General features: G+C 50.3%; 2 protein-coding genes across 2 annotated transcripts; one reads left to right on the plus strand and one right to left on the minus strand.

Moving 5' to 3' along the window:
- The first annotated feature begins 5,838 nt into the window (after positions 1–5,838).
- On the plus strand, positions 5,839–7,894 carry MARCKSL1 (MARCKS like 1). Its single transcript, XM_030038181.2, has 2 exons — positions 5,839–6,019; positions 6,518–7,894. Exons 1-2 carry the CDS (start codon positions 5,924–5,926, stop codon positions 7,130–7,132), a joined length of 711 nt encoding a protein of 236 aa, XP_029894041.1. The 5' UTR covers positions 5,839–5,923; the 3' UTR covers positions 7,133–7,894.
- Positions 7,895–10,042: 2,148 nt separating this feature from the next.
- HDAC1 (histone deacetylase 1) lies at positions 10,043–26,187 on the minus strand. Its single transcript, XM_030038178.2, has 14 exons — positions 26,054–26,187; positions 21,773–21,885; positions 21,223–21,340; positions 18,097–18,171; positions 16,753–16,891; positions 15,992–16,133; positions 14,707–14,799; positions 14,284–14,392; positions 14,016–14,156; positions 13,435–13,543; positions 13,199–13,329; positions 12,288–12,434; positions 12,124–12,172; positions 10,043–11,745 (listed from the first exon to the last, which is right to left on the minus strand). Exons 1-14 carry the CDS (start codon positions 26,100–26,102, stop codon positions 11,718–11,720), a joined length of 1,443 nt encoding a protein of 480 aa, XP_029894038.1. The 5' UTR covers positions 26,103–26,187; the 3' UTR covers positions 10,043–11,717.
- Between the last annotated feature and the right edge of the window lie 38 nt (positions 26,188–26,225).

Below are 26,225 nucleotides of genomic sequence, written 5' to 3' on the forward strand. Positions count from 1 at the left end.
CGGGGCGATGCCCGAAACACACATGCCCCCCCCCACCGTGCTTCCCCACCGCGTGCCCCGGCTGTGGCGTGTGGGCACACTCCTGTGGCACCTCCGCAGGCAGCTCCGGAGGAAATGGGACGGGAAAAGCTCCGCTTGGACCCAGCATCGCTTTTGTTTCTATTATAAACTTCCCTTCTAACGAGGAAGGAGGCTCTGAAACACGCTCACTGCTCAGCCCCCGGCCGGGGGACCCTGCCAGCAGCCCCGGCCGGGGTGGGAGGGAGCAGAGCCCGGTGTGTGGTAGCACCCAGCCACCCTCCCATCTCTGCTGCCAGCTGGATTCTGTGGCTGCTTTTCTCTCCGGACACCCGCTGGCAGCCGTCCTGTCCTGCTCTCGTAATGCAACCGAACCGGCAGTGCACGGCTTGCTCAGGGTCAGGGAGCCCTTTATCAGCACCGAAATGTAGCCTACGGCGGGGATGTGGGAGATAAGGTGCGTGGGACGAGCATCCCGCCTGGACGAGGGTGTTGCGGCGGGTTCCTGTTCTCCCAGGAGGAGTCAGGACAGACTGGCAGGCTGGGAAAAGCGATGCGGGGGCTCCCCATGGGGTGTTGATCCCCGTCATGCAGAAACTCCCCCAGGACCGTGCCCACGGGGAGGCACCCAGGACCCCTCATGTCCCAACATCATCCCCATCCTCATCTTGGGGCGAAGTGGGGCTGGGGTCCCTGGGTAGCACGGCACAGCCCACCCCATCTACTCCACTGATGAGGTTGGAGGGTTTTAGGTTAGAGGGCTTGGCTTTGTTTGCAAATGCTCCAGCTCCTGGCTGAAAAGAAGGGCAGATGGTGTCCAAGATAAGAGACCGAGGAGATTGCTCTCTCTTTCCTCTGCCATGACTCACAGCTGCCAACCTCTGCCCCCGGCCGCCCCAGCGCGAGCGGGGAAGGGGGTGACGGAGGGAGAAAGGTCCTGGGGTGGGAGAGCAGGGCTGGTCTTGCGGGGTGGGATGCGGGAAGGATGTTACTGGAGTGAAAAGCAAGCCCAGAAATAGCAAACGCAGTTACACAAGGCACCGGTTGCCATGGGATCTTCACAACCAAAAATGACGGGGCTCTGGCAAATACAAGAACGGGCCCTTTCATGTGTTTCTATGGGAAGTCAGCGCCTCGCTGCAGCCTCCCGGGCTGGAGCCTTTCCCAGGGCAGGAAGGATTCGGGGACGCCGGTTGCGGCACCGGCTCCGAGCAGGCAGCAGGGAGACCCCCGGCAAAGTCCCAGGCAGACCCTTGCTTGGGTCCAGGATGCTTTTTCCTGGTGCAAATGTCAGAGGGTCGCTCGGCACTGACTCGACACAGCCTGAGTGACAGCGCAGCCATAAGCAGCTTCGGCAGCAACCAACTTCTGCTTGGGCGAAGGATTGGAAAGATCCCCTTGGCCATCACACGGCCCCACTCTTCCTCCTGCCTGCTCGGCCCCGGCCGGCCCTTGTCCCCTGCAGAAATCCCCCAGCATGAAGCTCAGCAGATTTTCCTTCTGCAGCTGAGGACAGCCTCGCTTGGCACCTGCGGTCGCCCCCAGCCCTTTCGCCCCGTCCCCTCGTGGGCTGCGCAGCCGGAGCATCTCTCGCCCTGGGGACCGGGCAGGTGGTCACATCCTGAAGCCGCACCGCGGGGCCCGGGAAAGCCGAACCGCAGGCAGGCACGGCTGGTGGACACGGCAGCACAGCAGAGGCAGACCCCGGACCCTAACCTGTGGCTACTATTTTTAGCCGAGGGCTGTTTGCAAGGGCCATTCCCATGCCGGAGCTGCTGCGGTGGCAGAAGCCATTACCGTCCGTCCCTGCATACGGCACAGCCTGGCCGCGCACTCTCCCTGCTGGAATTCTCTCCCCGGAGAGATCTAATTAGCTAATTCCTTTGCTATTTATAAATCAATATGGAAATCCCTCTGCTTTATTCCCAGCGCCGTTGGTTGCCCTGGCTGGGCCCCTGCTAACTCGGTTAAAATCCTCGAGCAGATGATCAGAGGCTTGTGAATGGCTCTAGATACATGAATAAATAATTGCATTAATTCTTCCTAAAGGGCTGGGGGAATACGGCGGGTGGCAGGAGCAGGGCAAGGAGCTGGGGACTGCACCCTCCTGCTCCACTCCAACCCCCTGGTGCAGGGGCTGCGCTCGCCGGTCTGCCTTGCAGCCTGTCAGCGCTTGACACCTAATAAATTAATAATCAGCACGCAGTTTAAGTAGGTCTGGAAAGTGGAAAATAACATCCGCAAAGATCTTGCGTCCCCGAGGCCTTTTAGGCAGGAGCAGCGCGCAGAGAAGCAGACAGATTTGTCTGCCTGTCCATCTGCTAGAGGAGCAAACAGACCCGTAATCTGTCCGTCTGCCTGCACCCTGCAAATCCCCATCACTTCCCGAGCAGCCAAAGCCCCGGGAGCCAGCAGAGAGCCTGTGGGGAGCCGGAGCATCCTCTGCCCCGCTCCGGTTCCCTGCCCGACGGAGCCCGACCCACAGCCAAGGCAGCAGCGGAGGGATGGGACCCACGGCAAGCGGGGCTGGCGGTCACACTGGTTTCCACTGGGAGGGTTTGGGTTGGGGTTCGATTTATGCTGGAAACCCACCGCTGTTCACAGCAGCCGGCTTCTGCCCTCCACCCGCTCTCCCGGTGTAGCCATACCAGCCCTGGCACCTACGCGCCAGCACCGTCTGCTCTGTGCCACCAACAGCCCCTGCGACACGCAGAAGAGGAAAACGGCCTCTTCCCAGGTTGAGAGCTGGAACAACCGGCCGTGGGTCTGCTCCGGGGAGAGCCACGCTCACCCCACGGAGTGCCGGGGCTCCGGCACCAGCAGCAGCTGCCGGTATGGCCGCACCAAGCACCGCTCCTGAGCCAGCTGAGTCCTTCAGGTGCTGCTGCCATCAGCACAGGCAGGACAGACATCTGCAGCGGAGCCAGGCCTTGGAAGAGGAGGCACGCTCAGGAATCCACAGGGGAATGCGTCTATTTATAAACACACCCCTTACACAGCGCTGCAGAAGAGGGTTTTCAAGAAGAGGCAGGATCAAGAGAGATGTGGCAACTGGGGATTCCTCGGAAATGAAAGCCGCTAGAAAACCACACGCGAGGTTTCCTGCATCACCTCTGATGGTGACGGAGAGCTGCCCCCCCCCTCCCCAGCAGGTCTGCATCTTGACCTGTGTAATCAGGCTAAAGTTTGCCCTTTAGAGACATCACATCTGCCTCCCATCACTCCAGCGCTGCCTGCCGATCGCTGTGGCAGGGGAGCAGCGGGGTGTAAAGCACTTTCTCCCCTCCAGCAAAACGTGGAAGAGACCTGGGCTTTGCATGGGGGTCGGCAGACGAGGGGGGGGGAGCCGAGCCGAGCAGCCCCAGCTGAACCAGCAGCACAGAGCACGACGGCAGCACCGCAGCCACCCCACCGGCCCCAGCCTGATAAATCCCCTCTCGAATAAGCAAGCCCAGCCACTCATCCACCCCACCACTGAAGAAAACATCTTTCCAGCAAGCAGCCTGTTTCACAGCACAGGGTACACGTTTCCATCCCCAACCCAAAGGACAGACAAAGCCACACCGGGGCTGCCACCATCACCCCAAAGGCTGCACCCCCAGAGCCCCCTCCCAGCTCGCAGTACCCGCAGAGGGGACGGTGTAGATGGATGGTGGCTTGCTGGCGCTGCCTGACCTTAATGGTTCCCCTGTGGCTTTGGTACAGGAGGACGGGAGCGTCTCGGGGCTGTTGTGGGGATGGACAGTCTCGGACGGGCGCTGCGAAAGCTGGTGCTTGCTCAGGTTTGCTCGCACGGCCAAAACATGCTCTTGCTGTAGCAGTGGGGCAGCATGTCAGGATGGGATGGGTCGGGCAGTGTGAGGACTCTTTGCATTCCTGCAGAGAAGAGCCAGGACAAAATGAACCTCAGCAGAAAGACAGAAAATCACTCCCAGAAGGTGGGAGGAAAAGTCTGGGTTGGCACAGATGCTGCCTGATGCCGGACGGCTGCTGGGGCAGAGGGAAGGGCTTGCCAGCCGCGGCTCTGCTGGGTTTTGCTCCCCAGCAGGTAACGGTCAGGGAACGCTGGTCTGGAGGTTGCACTCAGGAACAAATGGCAGAAGACAGAGCATGTTTACCGGCTAATTCAATACACTTGCTTGGACCGTTTGTCTTCCCAAAGCAAACAGCCTCACCATGGTCTAAAAAGCATGTGCTTTTAAACAGGGTACATCCTCCGCAGCTCCTTTGCAGCCCTGACGGCTGCTCGGGCAACTCTCGGTCTTGCGGACGGCCGAAGGCACGGCTGGCCGGACCAGCAGCGGCAGCCCGGCAGCCATTCAAAGGCTTTATCAACTGGCAACCAAAAGTCAATAAGGAAGATGCCGCCTGTTTTAATTAACAGAGAAATTTCGCTCAAACGGGGGTGAGATGATGTGTGCCGGGGCAAGGGGGGAGGGAGGACAGAGACAAAACATGACCTTGTTGGCGGAGCGCACACAGCAGCACATTGTTTTCCCCTCAGAGACACTGGCCTTGATCCTGCGCGGGCTCTGCTGCGCAGCTGGGGGCTGAGGGGGGGTCCCGCCTGCCCATGGCCGCTCCCGGGCAGGTTTGGCAGGAGCGGGGTGCCTGGAAAGCACCGGGGCTGCTGGGCTCAGGACAGGGCGTTTGGGAGCGTGGTCCGCTGCAGTTGTCGGTGGGATGCGGGCTGCCCAGGGACCACCGGTGGCTTGGGCAGGCACAAAAGGGTCTCGATTTTGGGACCCCCCAGTGAAATCAGCTGTGCCTGGGTGCCAAGGGAGCCCCTGGGAGCGAGACCCCTGCAGCCACTGCCGGCTCCACGCTGTGGCGAGGCTGTGGCCAGTGGCTTTGGCAGCATGGGGAAACTGCAGACCCCTCACCAACGTTAGCATCCACTTTGGTTTAGTCCCTTTTTTTTTTTTTTTTCTTCTAAGCTCTCTTTTCTGGGAAAGCAAAGAGGAGGAAGACCCAGAGGGGAAACACCTACCAGGCTGTGTGTCAGGGAGCACAGTGAGGTGGAAAGCCGGGGTGTGACCCGTGGCACAACCTGTCCCCCACAGCAGAACCAACCCTCCGGGAACTGACGGGGCTGGGGTGAGCGGTACCCGGGGGTAAGGAGTCCCCGGGGGTAAGGAGACCCCCCGGGTGACGGGACTGAGGCAAGCTGCAGCATGACACCGATCTGGGGGTGATGGGGCTAGGACGAGTGGTACCATGGGACCCTCCCAGGGGTGTCAGGGCTGGGAGGAGCAGCACCCCAGGGGTGATGGACCTGGGGGCAGAGGCACCCCAGGGGTGATGGGCCTGGGAGGAGCAGCACCCCAGGGGTGATGGACCTGGGGGCAGAGGCACCTCAGAGGTGTTGGGGCTGGGATGAGCAGCACCCCAGGGTGTCGGGGCTGGGATGAGCAGCACCCCAGGGGTGATGGAGCTGGGGGCAGAGGCACCCCGGGGGGTGAAAGGGCTGGGATGAGCAGCACCCCAGGGATGATGGACCTGGGTGCAGAGGCACCCCAGGGGTGATGGACGTGGGGGCAGAGGCACCCCCAAGGGTGCCGGGGCTGGGATGCGCAGCACCCCGGGGGAAGTGGTCTGGGATGCGCAGCACCCCTCTCCCCTTCCCCACCGCCTCTCCCCACCCGGGGCTGCCCCGACCTGGGGGGGGTCGCAGAGCCCGGGAGGGAGAACGGAGACCGTCAATACCCACCCCCCCACCTCCATCCCCGCCGGGGCGGTGGCTCCATCCCCGTCCCCCGCCCCCGGGGCGGGCTCGACGGCGGCCCGCCCCCGCCCCCGTGCCTTATTACCGGGGCGGCGGGGGGCTCTCCCCCACTCCCTCTCGGCGCCGCTCGCCAGCCGAGCGCAGCCGCCGCGGCGGGGTCCGCCCGACGTTGCCGCATCCATGGGCAGCCAGGGCTCTAAGCCGGCCAAAGCGGAGGGCAGCGCTCCGCTGGCCGGTCACGCCGCCGTTACCGAGCCCGCCAAGGCCAACGGGCAGGTAAGTACCGGAGGGGGGGAGCGGGGAACCGCGCCGTGCCCCCCCCCCGCCCCGCCGCCGGGGCGGGTAGACAGACAAAGGCAGCCGCGGTGGCTGTTTCGGTGGGGAAGGGGAAACCGTGACCCGGGGCGGGGGGGGGGGGGGGGCGATCCTTTTGCCCGGCGGGTACCGAACCGTGCGGCACCTCCCGCGCCGCGCCCCGGGCTCCCTCCCGGTACCGGGCGGGGGGGGGGGGGGGACGGGACACCCGCCCGTCGCCTCGCCCCGGGACCGGGCGTGGAGCGCGGGCGCCGCCCGGTGGCAGCGCACTGACACCCCCCCCGGTGTATATCCCCCCCCCACTCCATGCTCGGTGCACCCCCTTTCCCCGGTTGGGTGCCCCCCCCCCCCCCCAAGCTGGGTGTGGGGCTTTGGGGAGGGGGTGCTGAGTCCCGGTGGTGCCTAACGCGGTCCTCCGCTCCCCCCCGCCCCCTCTTCCTTCCCCCCCCCCCCCCCCAGGAGAACGGCCATTTGAGGCTCAACGGGGACATGACGCCCAAGGTGGGTGGCGAGGCGGCACCCCTGAACGGGAACGGCTCGGCTGAACCCCTCAAGGAGGAGAGCAAGGGCGAGGCGGGCGGCGGGGATGCCATCGAGCCCGCTCCCCCCACCGAAGCAGGGGACGCTAAACCCGAAGGTGCTGCGGCCCCCAAAGACACCCCCAAGAAGAAGAAGAAGTTCTCGTTCAAGAAATCCTTCAAGCTGAGCGGGATCTCGTTTAGGAAGAACAAGAAAGAAGCCGGGGACTCCTCTGGGTCCTCTCCCACGGAGGACCAAGGCAAGGCGGAGGCCAAGGGAGAGGAGAACCCCGCTTGCTCGGCCGGTGGGACGGAGCCGTCGGCTCCCCCCGAGGAGGGGACAGCGGAGGAACAGGGCAGCGCTGGGGAGAGCCGTCCCGGGCAGCAGGGAGCTGAGCCCAAGAGGGAGGATGCAGAAGCGGGGGGAAGCAAGGAGGAAGAGAAGCAGCAGGCAGGGGAAAGCCACGGGGATACAGCCAAACCAGAGGAGCCCTCAAAACCCGCGGGGACCGAGCCTACAACAGCTCCGGCGGCGGCGGAGCAGAAGGAAGAGTAGAGCCCGCTTGGCATCGTTCCTAACTTAAGACTCTTACGCCATCCTCTCCATCCTGGTAACGCCACGGACTCGCCGCCTTGCCCACACACCTCCCTTCCCACCTAGAACTGACAACTCTTTCTAAAACCGACACCCCCCCCCACTCCCCCACCGAGTTATTTCTTCCCTTCCCTGTTAGAAAGCTGGTTTGGATTCCCACCACCGTCACCACAACTTGGAGTAGTTTTACCTGAATCCTTTAAAACTGTGGAGGAAGACTATCCTGGACATAACTGGAATTTACAGTTTGTAAGAACCTGGCTCTCACAGCCCGCTCTGGTATCTCTGCTGGTCTGACTGTCCCCACTCCTCCCGGCAGCCTTCGAAGCCCAGCAAGCCAGTGACTGTTCAACGGATTCTTTTTTTTCTCAGTTTACATTCCTGGTTCTGACTTCATTTAAAGTATTTTGTGCTTTTTATAGAAATCGATGGTTTAAAAGCTAATCTGGTTAGTTTTTTATAATGTCTTACTATTGGCTTAAAACCATAAAGCTTGTAAGTCCGCTGTGTTTAATTCTGCTTCTAAGGGATAACTTTTAGGGTGTGGGGTGGAGGGAGGGGGCCTGCCAGCTGTATAATGTGAAGCAACATTGTTTTCTCTGTAAATAATTTTTTAATGGCCAAAACACTTGATTTGCAATTTTCTAACTTCTAAAAAAAAAAAAAAAAAAGCTGTATGGGCTTTCTTGTAACATTTGAAAGGAATAAATGGTGACCCCTTTATGGGTGAGCTTGAGTCCTTCTTGTCCTGGATGCCAGACAAGGGCCAGGGAAGATAGCAGTTGCTTATTTAGTTCAACAGCTGCTGCATTTAATCACTCCAGCCCTGGCTCTGCTCGCAGTTAATTGACTTGCAGCAGATGTAGAGCTACAGCCACAAAGGACTTTCTCACACAAGCCTCTTGTCGCTACCTTAGGATCACTGTTCAGCTGGCTGCTCAGTACCTGTTTTCTTAGAGATCTAACCCATTTTTTTCCTGGTGGGGGGAAAGGAGAAGAAAAAGGCTTTTCTCCTAAGGAGGGGCCCAGGAGGGCTACTGGGTGAAATTCCCATTTTCAAGCTTGGTTTCTTTAAATTTATTTTTTTTAGTGGCTTTAGAAAAGGATTAGCTCCCTTTTCCTGAAAAGACATGCTAGAGCACAACAACTATGCACTGGGAGCAAAGATTTACTTCCAAAGAGAGAATGAAGGCACAATGGCTGCCTCTCTCATTTCTCCTGTCATCTGCACAGGGATAGAGGTGATTTTTTTTTTTTCCTGAGACAGGCGTGCAGCAGAAGGAAGGAGCACTGCCCCTCTCCAGCAGCTGAGCTTGAAGGCTACAGCCTCCATCAGAGCTCCTTCTGCCAGCTTAGGCTGCAGCAGTAGTGCACAGCCCCTCCATTTAATGGCCTGCTCCTAATTCCCAGCTAATCACCTGCCCCTGCTGTTTTGGCTGGCAAAGAAGATGGAGAAAAGCAAGGACCATTGTTTGCCCAACTGGCACCACCCTGGCAAGGCAGGGCCTGGGGCAAGGACCATCACTGCTCTTCTGTAGCCCTCGAGGTAGGTGGGAATTGCCCAAACTCTTAGTTTCATGCACCACATCCTCCTATCAATAGCAGGAAGCTAAAGCAAGTGACCCGTTTCCAAATGCAGCAGGGTATTCATCCCTATTCATTTGGGGGGGGGGGGGGGGGAGGCCAAAAAAATGGTATTTTAAATGTAGGCACTGTGGTCTGCAAATTATTTCTAAGATTGCTCGCAGTCTGTCATGCGAGACACAGCTGCATTGTGCCCCAGCCGAGATCCGGGGCTGAGTGCATCTGCCAGGGAGCTGCTGTACAGCATCGCGGCAGCCATTTTAAGAAACCCTGGAAGAGAGGAGGACTGCAGTTGCACATTGGCATGCGTGATCTGGCAGGGGTAACTTGAATTGTACAGTTGTTTTTGTTCAAGGAGGAGAGGGTTTTAATTGTCTGCTATGGTGAAAAAGGGTAACTTAAGTTTCCTGGAGTATTATTACAGCAATGAAAGTCAACTGTGCCACGCAAAGCTTTTTCTTAACTACAAAACCAGCAGATTTGGCTTATGAACCTTTTGTGTCCATTTCAGGTGTGTCCATTTCAGGTGTGATCACCACTCAGTTGCAGAATGAACCTGCTCCTAATTATATTAAAGAAATTTTTTTCACTTGAATCCCAGCCACTTTCATCCAAAAGATAGTCTCTTCCCCTAACTTACTATTCCTTTTCTAGATTAGCATTGCTTTCAGAGCATCAACTGCATGAAGTGCTTTAACTCCAGATAAACCACAAACCCAGTTAGCAGCAGCAATGCTGCTGGATGAGAACCCAGCTGTAATTCAGGAAAGAGATAGAAAAACCACCCCAGTGACCCTTAGTAGAAAAGTTGTGAGCAAACAAAACCCATGGTATTTTGAGCAAACAAAACCCATGGTATTTTGACTTACCTTTTCTGGAGAGAAGGGTCATGAGGAGAAGTTCAAGGCTTTTTTATAAAACACAGGGGAAAAGAAAAAAAAAAAAAAAAAAGACAAAACCAAACATCTACAAAAGACACTAAAGCAATCTTTCACATGCAGCACAGAGTACGTTTCAAATAAAATGCTCTGGTGGATGGCATTTAAGCCAACACATCTAGCCCTCTTCCTGAAAGAGGAGGGAAAGTAATCGTGCCTCACCTCACCTTTCTTTCCAAAGCCTTACTACAGCTGTCATTTTTGGTTGTTAGGACCTACGTTACATCACATCGTGATCACAACCAAGCTACTGCACCATTTTCCAGCAATGGCTCTGAAAACAAAATGAACTCCCACTCTAACCAAGTGTTTCCTCTCAGGAGAAAGCAGTACAAACTCACACCAACCATAGAAATGTACCAGTTTTATTACAAAGATTCTCAAAATTCAAAATAAAAGCATCTTTAAAAAACCACAATATATTTCCCCCCCAGACACAAAGATACACTGATCTCTCTCGCTTCACATACAAACACTGAAGAGCGGGAGTGACACGTCACTCGGATTCAAAGAGACTAAAAAACTCACGGTGGAAAAGGGAAAAGAAGTATTTAAAAAAATAAAACATTTTAAAAATAACCTGTGTTAAGTTAGCAGCATTATTAGAGTTGAAACCATCAGCAGCGCTCCGTGGGAGGTACAGATCCTCTTATGGACAGAGGAATCCCCCTGAGAAAGGAGAGCAGCGAGTCAAAACTGCCTGCAAAACTTCTGCAAAGCATTTCACCAAAAGCTCATCTAATGATCAGCTGTACAAAACAAGATGCAAAAGAAAGGCCAGTTCTGTTCACAAAAGACCTTTGGGTGTGAGATAATGCATGGGAGTAGGAAAAGGAGTAGTTATAAAAACGTACAGAGCCCCATCTGCTGTTCCCTTATAAAGATAACAGCTCAGACAGCTGATAAAAAGGTTTTCCATATTTACTGGCCTTGAGAGCAAAAGAGAGGAAAGGTTCAATTTGAAAACATTTGTAACTTCACTTTAGAGAAGAGTTTTTCAGCGAGCGACACACATCGACAAGAGGTTTCAGCCAGGCTCTGTTCGGTCTGGCCTTTAGACGAGTTGGGAATTTCTACAGTGGTTCCAGCCTAGGACACAGATCAATACTGAGAAAGCACATTACGGCACATGTAGCCGAGGGCAGAACAAACAGGAAAAGCAAAGCAGGCGGCCAAATGGGCAGTAACTCACTTCCCCCCCAAAAAGGGGCATAGGTATAGAAAAAAAGGTATAAAAATTTCATCCCTTCTCTTACTTGAGATGCATAATGCTGCCACACTAACTGGATCTGCAAGATCTTGGAAAAATGTTAACCACCACATTAGGGTGATTTTCATTTTGCATGTTCCAGATCTGCACCTGCAGGGCTCTTGGGCTGATTCACTAAAGCGCTCTTCAGATTGCTTTTAAGCTGCTTCATCTCTCCACAAGTTTGCTGCAGGGAGGTAGCCAACTCTATTCAAGAACTGCACTATTTGACCCTGAGAAGCGGCACCAGCTTGCAGTTACTTGCCATGGTGGAATCAAACTGAAGACCAAAGGAATAGTCTCTCACAGGCTTCATTTGGGAACTCGTATTCTCCCACAAAAAAAAAAAAAAAAAAAAAAAAAAAAAAAGAAAAAAGAAAATTGATGGCCATCTTTCCACCTAACCTGAAATGCAGATACTACTTCTACTTAAATTATTCTTTTCCAAGGGTGGTTATTTCAGAGGAGAGAGTAAAGAAAGGAAGTGATTTTTTTTTTTTTAAAGACACACTAAGGAGGCAGTGGAAGGCAAGAGTGAAACTTCCCAGTCACCAAATCTGGGCAGTGCAGGTCTGTCTACTCCGCAGAATCCTCCCTATCTGCTCCCAGCGGAGTGCAGCAAGGAATAATTTACAGTTCTCAAGTCATTTATATATTTATATAGAAATATATACAGAAACATATATAAAATATAAATCCTGTGGAATGGGAGGCAACCAGAGAAGCTAACCTACGACAACTACACACTGACAGGTACTGTCCAGCTGCAGCCATCTTAGGTGGATTTTGTCTCTTCCTTCACCCTGTGGAAGCAAGCAGTGAAGAATTTGGTTTAAACAAGCAACTTCGGCTGTGCCCAAGCTTTAACAACAAGCCAGAGCTGCAACCTTAAAAATGCTGCTTATACGGCCCGTCTTCACCTAAAACTTGTAACATGTTACTGAATGAAGGCACCGTATTTTTAAGCCCTTTTCCCTGAAGGCTCTCACAGCACTTTATCAGGTGTGCTGTTCTACACATGCAAACTTCTTCCCATTAAGAGCCCATGACAAAGCCATCCAAACTACCACGTCTCTCGTTCAACCCCTCAACTTGTGCAACATCCCACTGGGGGCATGGATAGGTGCACAAGGAAGTACAGGCACAGCCATTTAATCACCATGCCAGGAGACAGGGCTCACCCTTTGGGTTCTGCTTTCTCCTCTTTTGCTTTTTCCTCTTCTTTCTCATCTAGGAGGAAAAAAAAAAAAAAAAAAAAAGACACACAGTAGTACAGTAGGAAAGTACATGCCAGGCAAAGTTCCACAGAGCTGGGACGGCTTCTAGTCCTAGCTGTCATGCGTACCTTTCTTCTCCTCTTCCTCCTTTTCCTCTTCTGTTTTCACACGCTTAGCTTTCTTAAAGTTGGCAACATTTTTGCGCCCTCCTTCCCCTTCATCTTCAGAGTCAGAGAATTCTTCATCACAGGATATTCTCTTATCGGAATTGCGGACTGAGTGCAAAGAAGATGAGAGGTTGTTTCAGCAGATTTAGAAGTCAGGAGACACCAAGCACTAACTTCTCCAAGTACGTCTACACACCGGAATGAATTAACGAGCCTACGTAAGTCAGAATTAGGCCACGATAAAAACACTATCTTTCTACCTGCTGTATCTTTTAACTCACCACTCCCAACTGCTCATGCCTAAGATCCAAGATCACATGTACAACTTGGATTAGGTACAGTGTGATGTCTAGACTTGACAGCATAAGCAGGTTAACCAACCTCATACTGAGAAAATCTGTCTGCCAGATCTAAGGGCCATCAGCCAATCTGGATATAAACTAGCATTTTCACTGTGGAAGACAACTTCTGGGATCAAACCTGACAGCCTCCCAAAAAGTATTCTGTCATAGCACCTACATCACAGGAACTGTTTAAATTCTCACATTAAAGCATAGGTTCTCCCATTATGGAAATCATCTGGCAAAAGTGCCGTTTCTCCAAGGGAAAAGAAATCTATCATCCCTGCAATGCTTAGCATCATTGCTTTATCTTACAAAATCAATCAGAAAGGTGGGAACAGATTCAGATTTAAGGACTCCAGAATAGAGATTTACCTAAATCATACATCCTCCTCTCTTTACTAAGGTAACTCAGTTTAGAGCCTGCATGTTTCTCCAGCTAACTGATCCTGTTCAGCTTTGGCACCCACAGGCTCTGAACAGTATGCTTCCCAGCCACGCAATGCAACTACGCCAGAGACAAGCACATACTTGAAATGCGCTTCTCAGGATCTTCCTCCTCTTCATCTCCACTGTCTTCCTGAACAGCATCCTCAGGAATTGGCTGCATCTGGACACCAGGGGCATGAGGCAGCATGCGCAGATTCTCAAAGAGACGCTGCCTAGAGCCAGCCAGGAAAGGAACACCTCCGTCAGCAAGATGCCGCCCACGGCTGCGAAGCCCCCAGTAGAAGGTGTCAGTCTCGCAAAGAGGAACAAACACTTACTTGATCTTCTCAAGATACTCATTGGTATTCTGGTTAGTCATGTTCGAGGGACTGATGTGGAGCTTAAAGTCTGGTCCAAAGTACTCAAAATAATCATTATATGGAAGTTCTGTAGGCAATTTAAAAAGGAATAAACACCAAATTACCACTGGATGGGTGACGAAATACCGCAAACACGTTGTACTTCTACAGAAAAGCACAACTGCATTTACCTAGGCATAGGGCTCTCCTAGCCCAAATTCAGATGAAAGCAGACAAATTAGGAACAGTGCAGTCAAAGCTTACATGGCAGTTAAACACTATCAGTGCACACAAAAGTTTTCAGAAGGTCATCTCATTTCAGTAAGTCAGCGAGGCTGCTGGGTACCTTTTGCTGGAGGGGAGAGCTACAGGACTAGAATACAAACAAGAACAGCTACTGCAAATCAGAGAATCCAAAAGCTCTTCCACAGTAATAATCAAGAGCTAATGAATCATGTCAGGGTTGCTACCTCTCCCACAGCAACATCATTTCCCTGAGCTCTGTTTCTAGAGTGTCATTGTCCCTTAGTCTTGCTTCAAAGGCTCCAGGGGAGAATTACCATTGGGAATTTCAGTGTCCAAAGCCACAGCAGTCTCATAGGTCCAGCATCTAGCCACGTTGCGGATCGTATAGCCACCTCCTCCCAGCATCAGCATAGGCAAATTAAAACTTTTCACAAACTCCACACACTTGGCATGACCTGCAGCAAAAACAGTGGGGGAAAAGGTCATAGCCGTCATGGCAGAAGAGGAACAAACTTTTCAATGAAATCTAATTATATCAGTTATGCCAGTTCAACACAGGCACTGTACAGTAGGTACTCTTACCTTTGATGGTCAGATTAAAACAACCCAGCCTGTCCCCTGACAGAGAATCTGACCCACACTGCAAGACAACTGCGCTAGGCTGGAACGTCTCCATCACTTTAGATATCACCTAAACAAGAAACGCGTTGTTACACACTCTCCACAGGACAGTGTCACAGCAACACAGTAATGTCCATGTCAGCAAGTGACATGAAGACATCCCTAGTGTTCCCACAGCTGCTGACTCCCCTATACTGGTAACACTGAGGCTCTTGCGAAGAGAAGCTTACTGACGACAGGCTGCAATTGTTAGGGAGGAATACAGCCCCTGAAGAATCTTTTCACAGAAGACTGAATCAATCTCCCCAAAGAACGGCTCCATGAGCCACCCAGTGACAAAGTATGATCCACAAAGAATCACTCAGCAAAGATGTCTTCACTTACCGGCTTGAATATTGCTTCATAGGACTCATCATCAATTCCGTCCCGGAGAGGATAGTTGACAGCATAGTACTTGCCTTTGCCTGCACCAATATCCTATTAGAGTGAAAGACAGGAGAGACCACAAGTCACCAGAGAACCAACTGCAACACAAATTGTGCTCCAAATTAGGAAGGGAAGTCTGGGATTCCGTCGGTGTAATCCAAATGTAAGCCTAGGCTCTCACAGACAAATACTGTCCTGGAAGAAGGCAGCAAGAGTCAGCTGACTCTAACAGCAGCTTATTTGGCATAATTGGGTGCATTTGGCCCTCAGTGTTCAGAGAAGAAAAATCTACTACTACATGTTGCTCTGAGCGCACAGGCTCTCATTTCACTGGCAAAAGCCACTTTCTTACACAGCAGTAAAACTGGCAGCCAAAATTCTAGTTCCAAACCTGTACACTGCAGAGATGCACAGCTCAACATACCAGTTTGGGCTGACCATGCAGTCTAGTAACTGAAGGAATCTATTTTTACTTTAAAATAATATATATATTTTTACGTTTCCATTATCTCTCTCATACCCAAGTGTTTTCTTAAAAATAGTTATTTCCTTTATGGTGCAGAGTGGCTGCACCAGGGAAGAACGCTGCAGCTGCACACAAGTTCACATCACCAGCACCAAACTCTGGGCAGGGCTGAAAAAATACAAGTCACAATTGGAAGACAAGAGAATTTAGATCAGAAAAATGTAATTCCACTAAAAAGCATATAAAAAAAGGTAAAGAACCTTTCACCCCCGAGAACAGCATTTTGGCAATGTCAGAAGTCACAAAGTGAACCACACCTGTACCTAACCTGAAAGAGTGCCACAGTTAACACCACGATTCATTAACATGCAGAACTGACTCACAGGAGGAAATGCCAACAAGATAAACCAACACACACAGAAGTACTCCCTCATAAACTTTCACCCAAAACCTTGTGTGACCAAGCTTAGTTTGCAAGTAGCTAGAGATGACCAACATGCCATCTTCAGAGTCACTTTTCTGAGCATAATCCCACTAGAAGGCTGCTAAGAGACTGATATCAAAGCCTTGGTTTTATTACTATACAGGATCACAGGAACAAAGCACCCACTCCAAGAGCCGAGCCAGCTGCCTCACACCTTTGCCCTCAGAAAAAGGATGCCACTTTGAGAGCAGAAAAACCCAGGAGAGCAGTGATTTTAGTTAAATTAGTATGACAGCAAACAGATGGAAAAGACCAAATTTCAGAGTAATTTCCTGCTAAGCTTTCATTCTCACCCGTAGGTCCCCTGTTCCTGGGAAGTATTCTCCGTACTTATGAAAGGACACGGTCATGACACGGTCTGTGGTATAAAAGGCTTCCTCCACGCCATCTCCGTGGTGAATATCAATGTCAATATACAGCACTCTCTGGTGATACCTAGGATCAGAAAGGAGTCAAAATACTGCATTTCTTCAGAGCAGAAACTGCCTTCACCTGCAGAGCAAATGGGAGGAGAACAAGGAACTTGGTGCTAATCCCCAGGCTGCACAGCTACCGGGCAGCTCTCTCACCAGAGTCTACAAGCGAAAGTGCAGCAGAGAACAGACATGTGCCTTGGTCAGCAGCGGAAAAGAACCACAGAGGAAAATAAAGTGGCTTTTGCTGCTGCAACTGATCTTTGAAGGCAGACTAAACTCAGTTTATTCAGATTCAACCAACAGACTGCATTTTTATGTCCTAGCCTCCCATTGAGGTTTGCCTTGAGCCAAAAGCTGTCACATATTACAGCTGTGCCCCCTTTTCCAGGGTGGGTGGTAGAGAGAAGGACCTAAGAGCAACCACACAATGCTCCAAGCCTTCTGCCTCCTGCATAGTACCACCGTTAGACATACCCCTTCGGGAGAGAGGGCACCACAAAGATAGCTGATTAAGCCCTCCTGGGAAAACACAGCTAAAAAAAAGCAACAAAAAGAAAAGACTGGGAAGAAAGCACTAAGGACTGAGAGGAAATGCAGCAGAAAGGACAAACAAAAGGGGTAAATAGTACTGCCCGTACTTTAGGAGCTCCAAGATAGCTAAGACGATATCGTTAACGTAACAGAAGCCAGAAGCCTCTGACTTCTTAGCGTGGTGAAGGCCTCCTGCCCAATTCACAGCAATATCTGTCTGTTGCTTGTTCAGCTTCACAGCACTGGCTGTTGGGAGAAGAATTACAAAATGTTAGCACAAGAGCAAAGGCCCCATGACAGAGACTGAGGGGTAAAGTACTGGCCCCTTACAATCCCATCATTGCTTATGTGTGAGTTTGGGTACTTTACAAAGCACAAGCCCAAGGGTTTAACACTGGATGTCTCAACAAACTAACAAGAGGCAAGGGAAGAGAAATGTAGGCTCTGTTTTGCCTGCACACACTTTTCACTGCTTCCCACTTTTGCCTCAGAGCATGAAATCTGCACAAACAAGTCCACAGCATTCTAGCTGGGGTCACAGTTGAAGACAGTCTAGATTTCTCAGTGCCCTGAACAAAAGATTTTAATGAAAGGTTTTATCCGACGTATATTTAGGTCATTCACTGAATATGCATTTAGGCAAAGGAAGTTCTCTTCCCCCAGCCCCTTCATAAACTTTCTGCAAATTCTGCAAGTCTCCTGGGATCAAAACAAATGATATATTCTGTGGAATCAACAGCCGTGGGACCAGAGAGCATAGAGCTACTTCAAAAAATGCTGCAGTCAGTACTTGTACGTACTGCTGAACTACGTTACAGGAAATAAAGACTTCTAGATGTCATTGTGGGAGTAGCAGCCACAAAGCTTTAACGCCTATGTACCCTAACACAGTTCTGCAATACCGGTCTTTCTGCAACAAAGTATTTGAAAATAGTGAAAGCATTTAAAATGTTCCAGCTTTCAGGGAGCTTACTGAAACCTTTCAGGTTCTATTTTGCCTCATGTCAAGAGACAGTGGCTTTTTGTTAAAAACAACAGCTAAAGTAACCCTTTTCTTTCCTTTCCAGGTTACCCTGCCCAGAGCAAGGTTTTTACAACTTTTTTTTCTGTAAAGCTCACGTTGATTTTTTTTTATTAAACCCCTGTTGCTGCTGCGGTTTTGTTTTAACTATCACTGGCAATGTTGTTATACCACTTACAGAGTCCTTCACATAGTCAGCAAAGTAACCCAGACTAGTGAAGATATGCTTAACAAATGTAGAGGGATCTGTCAATATGCAAGGCTTGAACTCTCACATGGGAAGAAATCTGGATCTAATTATTAAGGAAATCAGAAATAGGTTCACAGGGCTTCCCCACCACCACCTACAACAATTTATTTCCTAGACAGAACTACATTACACACATCTGCTTAAGAGAAAAAGAAAAGAACATACGACTTGTGAGCTTACCAACTGAGCCTCCAGCAGAGAGCTGACAAAACTCAAACAACCCATCAAACACAGGGCAGTCTTCCCCAACATTAACTTGAAAAGAATACAACAGAGTTTGTAAGACAAAACTACAAATAAACGGCAAAGCTTATACCACCAGTCTGATTTAAAAAGCTAACCAGATAAGCGATCAAAAGTTTTAAACAACAAAATACCATGCAGAAATAATAAAACATTAAGGTAATCAACCTGAGGATTGCCTGATGAGGCAAAAAGGTTGTTGCTGTAGGGAAGATGCTCCTGACTTGTAAGAAAACAGGAAAGCAGGTCTCAGGAGCTCTGGCGAAAGCGGCACGCCATCTACCGGGGTGCGCTACGAGGGATCCCGAAACCAGTCAATCGTGTCGGAAAATGAGTGGGCAGAGAGGAGATGCTATCAGAGCTGTGTAATACCGATACACGTCCTCAGCAGCAACTCCAGTGGCGCTCTTTGACGTAGCACATTGACAGTATTCTGCTCTGCTCTGGCAGCACATGCTGGTCACCACGAGCACATGCAGGCTGTGCAAAATGGGGGCCAGCACCCCTCACTACCCCACATGGGCCACGCTGCAGCCCTGCTGCCTGGGCACTGTGCCCTCTGAGGGGGAACATTGCTGTTTCTGACTACAGAGCTGACACCGAGCTCCATTACACAACCCCACAGCAAGTGGGAAAGGTTTTTGCTTCTGTTTCCTGCTGTATTGTTGACGAGGAGTTCAGAAAGCAAACAGTGCCAGCGCTGCAGGAGAAAGTAGGGAGATGGTAGATAGTGGCACATACTGGACCAGAAGTTTACATCTACATCTGTTTTGTTACACTTTGTACATTCCTTTTACTTCACATTGGACAGTCAGTTTTTAAGTTCTCAGCAGTACTGTAGTTTCGGCCTGGATAAATTTCTACTGTAAACTGTTCCACAATTACAAATAAAAACAGTAACAAAAGACTTGTATTGAATCTAGATTTTGCAAGATTTGGTTTAGCAAACAAACAAAAATCTGTATTTTTGTAACAACATCTGTAGAATGTTTACTCCTGTGCTTAATGAGAAAGGCACAAACAGCACAGTTCTTGCAGCATTAGAAACTCATCAGCGCACAGTCTTCACAAAGACTGTGTGATAAGGGAGTTTGAATGGTCCCAGTTCGGGACAGGGATCTCGGAGAAGGACAATACCCATCAGGAGACCCAGAAGGAAGCAATTGTTCCCACTTTCCAATTGTTTCAGCAGGGCATGGCAACTGGCAGAGTTTGAATAATCAACTCAAAGAGGTGGTGGGAAGCTTTTCCTGTTAAGCGAGGAGAATTTGTCATCAATTTCTGCATGCTTCCCATTACAACAAATTAAACTTCTTGCCCTTTAGGTTATAGAGTAGTCCTCCCAAGTCCTCAGGCAGGCAACACGGCATTAGCAGAATGAAATTAGAGACTGTTCATTACCTTTACTGCCCCTCAGAACTTTGTGGGCAGCTCTGACAGTATTTGAGGGCATCCCTCTGCTATACATGTCAAAGGCAGGAGCTGCTGGGTAAAAAGAAGCCAGTTGGGCTTTTTCCCACCAGGAGAGTCAAAGCAGCTAGGACTAATAAGGAGGGATATTAATAATAGGGGTCAATCACTTGACTATAGGCATAAAGCTCTGGTGGAAGATGAGAGGCAGATGCTCCTTCTTCCTTGCAGTGGGTGAGGAGCTTCCTATCTGGGAGACTGCAACCAGAGAGAGCCCAGCATTAAAGGTGGATACATTCTTATGGAAATCATAGCAGCTATCCTTCCCTCAAAAGAAAAGCTGAAGCACCAGGCAGGCTATGAAGACCTGCCACTGTACTTGGGAGCGGTGACCTTGTCTCCTATATCCCTAACCTCTGTTCTGAGCCTCCTGTGCTAGTTCTCTAGCTACACAGAGGCCACTATTTTGCAGGTCTCATTGAAGAAAAGCTCTGTCCTCCGCATATTTAAGATTAATTTTCATATTTTTGCATCTTTCAGGTAAATATAGTTCTGTGGAAGTACAGTACAGAAAATGTTGACTACCAGAGAAAGCAGAGTGGGTGTTTATGAGCTGTATCTGCTTCAGGGGTAAACAGTTCAGTTTGTGTAAATATGGACTTTGGTACATGTCATTTGGTGTACTAAGGCATATCATTTACTGTAGGAAGTCTTTCAACGTATATTACTCATGAACCATATTTACCATTCCTCTTACGTGCTTGTGCCTTAACATCTGTCCCCTTCAGCTCATACCAGATTTCCAAGTGCCTCTACTTCAGACTCCAGACCCATATTTCTTCTAAATTGGAGATTACACTTAGTCCACATAAATGAACCCCATGGGCTAACAACTTTTTTCTGCTCTCGAGGATTGCAGTGTGCAAGACCAAAATACTGTTTCAATGAGCCTTGAGCCTTCCCCACTATTTGTCTATACTTGCTAGAAATCTAGTTTGCCGCAGTCATTGCCAAAGAACATCAACTCAGAGCTGCAGAGAGACCAAAAAAAAGGTTTCTGTAACATTGAAGTCACCATTAAAGAGCCCTTCTGCAGACTGTAGAGGTTAGAGCAAGAGATTAGCTCACAAAATAAACCTTTCTAACACAAAGTGGACAGGTATTATCGTGCATCTAAACCCTTCCCCACTTCCAAACAGCCATTGCCCTGAAAAAATCCTTCAGAGTTACTGCAGATTTTGGACACAATTGATGAGTTGGGGTTTTTTTGTTTGTTTGTTTTAAATATACAACCCTTTCCCACCTCAATACCTCTGGTTAAAGATAAGCAATAACACAAAATACATGCAGCTCAAAAATGGAGTAGTTCAGTCATCTCTGAACCACAAAGGTTTCCACCAAAACACAAGACCAAAAAAAAGACAGCCAGGTCAAAGGGTTTTTCCTCAGCTCTTTCAGCATATTGGCTTGAGAGAGGGACCCATTTTTAAAATGCTTGGCTTACCAGAAAAATAAAAAACAAAGTCAGGAGAAAGACAATTTTCCATGGTTCTTCCTACTCTTTTTATCACAAACCTCTAAAGCTGGCCTAGGATTCCCAGAACCACAAATTTTAACATTGGCAGGAACTACAGCACTACACGCATAGCTTACATCTTTGCATCTGCTTGCTGTACTCAGACATGTTATCTGGGCGAATAGATCTCAGAAATTTTATGTAGTCATCACTGTGGTACTTGGTCATTTCTTCTGCATTTGCCTTGTGAGGGCGCTGCAAGGACAAAAAAAGAGCAAGGCTTGTTTTGAAATATCTCTCTCCCTAATTCCCATTTCCAATCTCAGATTTACTCCCAGGAACAGCAAAAAACTCAGAACAGCAGAATTAAACAAGAGAAACTTATTCTCAAAGGCAAGAATGCCACTACCGGAAACTGGAATGTATTACATATCTAGACAAAGAAAATATTGAAGTTACAGGGAGAAGAGCAAATTCTCCAGTCTCCAAAGCTTATTTGAAGCAAAGAACATCCCACCACAAGCAATCAGAAGAAAGCAGAAACACATCAGCACAACTGTTTGGGTTTTTTTCTCCTCTTTGGCTGATCAACAGAGAACTTCTGCATCTGAAGCATCAAAATTAAAACCTGACACGTGACTAAGATCTTTCATATATATTTCTCTTCATGACCAGCCTTACACTTACATATATCTCCATCTTCCTGTAGAGGCCATAGTTCAGCAGCAGGTTGTGGGTCATCCGGATCCTGTGGGGTTTCATTGGATGTCCTTGGCCATAATAGTAGTTTCCAACATCACCTGGGAGCAGAAAGGATTTTGTTACACCAGAGAAAACTATTAGTTCCTTCAAACAGAGTCACAGCCAATCCACAAAAGCCATCAGGTCATCTGTCATTTTATTTGTCCTTCAGCAGTGCATCTGTTCACAGGGGATAGGGTCTCCCATCTTGTTCACACAGCTATCTCCATGGATTCAGAAAAGTTCATCCCCGACTCAAATAAGACAGATATTTGGAAATCAGGGTATGTCCAGACAAGGAATTTTTTAATACCAGTACTGGGGAAGGCAATCCAGGTAGAGTCTGAGCAACTAACATCACACTGCACAAGAGGAGGGAGCTCCAGCTTTCTTGGACAGGAGGAGCTTTGGGCACCAGATCTGTATGTCCTCACTCAGCAAATGACAGCTCTCCAGTGTCCTCTCCAGGCAATTCAGGTCCACAGTGATATCTTACCTTTAGAGCTCACACATTTCACCAAGAAATGCAACTGCACTCTGAGCAGAAACCTGCACGCCAAGAGGCATGCAAGTTTAATCCCAGCTCAGACAATGACTCATCAGATGGAGCACGTAGCCTCTTTGCCTCAGTTTCTTACTATTTAACTAACAGAAACAAGATACAAAGCAGCTAATTCTGTCAATAAGCAAACACCAGCACAGCTGTAGTTTTACAGCTTCTCAGTCATTTTCACCCTTTATTATTGCTTGAAATCCTTCAGAAGAATCCCACTCCCTACCAACCACACACCCACACAGATGCACCTGACGAGCTATCCTATGGGCACCAGCGTTAATGAAGTTACCTTCCTGCAAATATATCCCACGGGTCATCTCCCCATGCGGATTTTTTCCTACCTAGAAAAAGCTGAGCTCATGCTGCACTCTCCCACAGTAGGCACAGCTAACTGTCCTCTCCCAGAGTACTTATTTCCATGACACTTACAGAAATTTAACTTTCAGATTTCTGCCTCCTGCCTGATTTGGCTGTAAGACGCACAGACTCCAAAGTTGCCAAGAGCAGGAAACACGCAGACAGCCACATGCAGCAGCAGTATCGCGCAAGCCTCATTTTCTTGGGAAACCAGACTAAGTTGTTCATGTAGTTGTACAACTCCCGATCAGTTTAGGAAGCAGGACATCCAATCCGGTCTGGCTGGTGACTCAGTTGGGAGTATTAATATTTCATCACCAATCTTAACATTCAGGAGAAACTGCTACTTCCTCACTGCACGCAGCTGTAGTTTTAACTCCTGTGGACACAGCTCTATTTTCAGTCAAAGTAGATGCAAACGGTGCAAATCCCAAACCCAAAGAACACTGCTGCTGGAGTTTACCTGTCCATAGCACTTTGGTGAAATGGGGTGTTCTTTGCACAAAGGTATTTTACTGGGGCAACTATCCCTACAGTAAAATCAGGTTAAATTAAGCTTTGGGGAACCCAGTAAGAGATGCTCAAGACCCTATCTAGAAAATACAAAACTACATGAAGCTTTGAAAAATCATCATCATCTTCACCTCAGGCTGTCAGTGAAATGCCCTGGGCAAACCCTGACTCCCAGAGCCTGTTCACGTTCACTCTGCTAAACACATCCCACCACGAGTCCTACAGAGCAGCAGACGAGCTTGTCTGCTCATGGATGTCAGTGCAGATTAAGAATGTGTGAACTTAGCAGATACCTCTTCCTGTCTGCTAGGGTTAAGCAAGTCCCTACATAGGGAGCTAATAAAGGAGAAGTTACTGTTCAAGTTCAAACCCTTGCACACACCCTCAGCACCCCTCAGAATTTCCATGAAGGACCCTTACAATACCCAATTACCTTTTCCCCAGCCTCTGCATCCCACCTAGACACTTCCCTGCAGCTCAGGTTCCTTCTCCAGCACAGGATGCCCTCCCGCCATCTGAAATGCATGGCTCAAGGAAGAGACCCACACGCCACCTGAAACAGTGCCCAGGGACCTCCCTTCGGGGAATCACTGCACTAGATTGCTCTGCTCTAACCGCCCTGCATGGAAAATAAAAGCCCCTGACAAACTGGCCTCCCACAACTGCAGATTATGCCTTTCCCAACAATAAAAGCACACTTTCACCCTAGGACACGCTGTGGATGTTTGCCAGCCACTCGTAAAGAGCAGTGGAAAGAAGGCACTAAAACCTCACCACAGAGTAAATTAGTGAGGGCAGCTACAGACAAGAGCATATAACGCTAACTTCATGTAGTTATTGTGCAATAAAGACTACAAGGATAGCATCACTGCTTAGCATTTTCAAACAAAATTACTGGTTATTTCATATTTAAGACATCATCGCGTGCCTTTAAAGATTATAGCTTGTTCACAAACTGACAAGTTTCTTTCTGAACATGTTATATTCCAAGGACAGGGATAAGTTTGGACATAGAGACCGTGTTTTTCCAACACCCACGTTGTGTGCACATGTATGGCATACTGGCACTCCCTGCAAGCACTCTTCAAGTTTAAACTAGGCATTTTAGGGCCAGGGCTCCATCATCCCCTTGTATATTTTGATATGACGGGTGTTGCGCAGAGATCAGTTGTGTGGTGAAACTGGGCTCAGTTTAGCTGCACCCAGAGCTCTAATCCAGACTCCTCCTCACCCTGCCCTCCCGAAGACACAGGCTGAGTCAGAGACCCCACAGGACTGTCATTACAGGTTGCAAACGTACCGCTTAGATTTACTTCTCTAGAGAAATGAAAGCCCTCACTATATGCCTGACACATATGGCAGTTTAAAAGAGTCTGCTTTACTGCTTGAATGCTGAGCACATCCATTTACCAGGAAAAAGTAGCGAGAAAAAGTTTTTATTTCATTTCACAGACTAAAAACCACGATGAAATAGAGAATTGCACAATGCCTTTCACAGAGAGTGATCACAGACTCTATTAAAATGAGCTCGCCCATCACCGAGGCACCAAGCCGTCCCTCCAAAGGGGAGCCAGTTGTGAACGTGCAGAGGTGACGCGACTGTGATTTCTCTCACAGACTACGGGGTAGAAGTGGGGAAGCCGACAAGATACCCAGCTTGGGATTTGGCCAGCTCTAACACCCCGTTACTTCCCTACCCCAACGGGATGATTATATAGCCCCAAAGCAGTGCCTCCCCAGCCTCGTAACAGAAAAAAAAACCCAACTAAAAAACCCCACCAGTCTACAATCCAGCCAAGTTCAGAGCCAGAACTAAACAATGCTCCTAGACACAGGAACTCCCTACAAACAACCACGCAGTCTGTCTGGCTCCTAACGCCTTCGGGTTTGTCCCTTGCTTGACAGCAACACCGCTGACCTAAACGGGAGCTTCAAGAGTGCCTCTTCCTCTTAACGTGGCTCAAGGAGGCTTCATCTCCCACAACCCATCCTATCCCCCAGCACGTCCCAGAGTGCTCCTCATCCTCCCAGAAACCTTCTTTAGCATCTCAGCACTGCTCCCAGAGCCTCTCTTGGCCTTATGCCCCTCTCCCTATCCTGGACCCTTCACAGCCTTTCCCCACCTCCAAAGTCCCTAGGTCTCCAGACCTCCCCATCCTATTCTAACCCCCCCCATCTCCCCCAATACTGCTCCCCTATCTTTCCCCCCACTCTTCCTTTTCTTCCCTCCAGTGCTCCCCCATATCCCCGCCATGCTCCCCCATGTCCTTCCTATGCCCTCCAGTGTCCCCCATTCCCCCCGGCCCCCCATCATCCTGCCCCCACACCCTTATTGCTCCCTGCCCCCCCCCCAGGGCAGCCCCCAGCCCTCCCATGTCCCTCAGTGCCCCCAATTTCCATCCCTCCATCCCCCAGTGCAGCCCTCCAGTGACCCCCATTACCCCTCCCACCACCCTCAGGGCAGCCCCCAGCCCAGCCCCGTTTCCCAGTGACCCCCCCCACTACCCTTAGCCCCCCCCCCCTCAGAGCAGCCCCCACCCCCCCGTCCTCCAATGACCCCCCCGATTACCCTCCCCCAGCCAACCCCTCACCCCGCCCATCCCCAGTGACCCCCATTACCCGCCCAGTGCAGCCCCCATTACCTCCCCCAGCGCCTCCCATTGCCCTCCTCACCCCCCCGCCCGCCCCCTCCCCCACCCCCAGCACCGCCTCTCCTCCCCCCACCCCCGGTGCACACCCCCCCCCCCCCCCGACCCGGCGACCCCCGTGGCCGCCCCCGTCGGTGCCCCGCAGCCCCTCACCGTCGTAGTAATAGCAGACTTTCCGCTTGGTCCCCTGCGTCAGCGCCATTTTCCTGCCTCCCCACAGCGACAGACCCTACCGCCGCCCCGCGCAACCCAACCCGGCCCGGCCCGCCCCGGGGCCCGGGCCCCGCCGCCCCACTTGCCCCGCCCCCGCACTGCCCCCGGCCTA

Source organism: Aquila chrysaetos, chromosome 16, assembly GCF_900496995.4.
Source record: "Aquila chrysaetos chrysaetos chromosome 16, bAquChr1.4, whole genome shotgun sequence".
In the NCBI taxonomy this organism is placed as follows: Eukaryota; Metazoa; Chordata; class Aves; order Accipitriformes; family Accipitridae; genus Aquila; species Aquila chrysaetos.

Bases quoted from the DNA above. Each gene is read 5' to 3' on its own strand.
- MARCKSL1 (XM_030038181.2), top strand. From the start codon at position 5,924: ATGGGCAGCCAGGGCTCTAAGCCGGCCAAAGCGGAGGGCAGCGCTCCG. The intron at 6,020-6,517 runs GTAAGTACCGGA...CCCCCCCCCCAG, and splicing joins CCGCCAAGGCCAACGGGCAG to GAGAACGGCCATTTGAGGCT.
- HDAC1 (XM_030038178.2), bottom strand. From the start codon at position 26,102: ATGGCGCTGACGCAGGGGACCAAGCGGAAAGTCTGCTATTACTACGAC. The intron at 21,341-21,772 runs GTAAGTGTAAGG...TTGTCCTTGCAG, and splicing joins ACAGGAAGATGGAGATATAT to CGCCCTCACAAGGCAAATGC. The intron at 11,746-12,123 runs GTGAGCCCTGTC...TTGCTTCCACAG, and splicing joins GAGAAAGCAGAACCCAAAGG to GGTGAAGGAAGAGACAAAAT.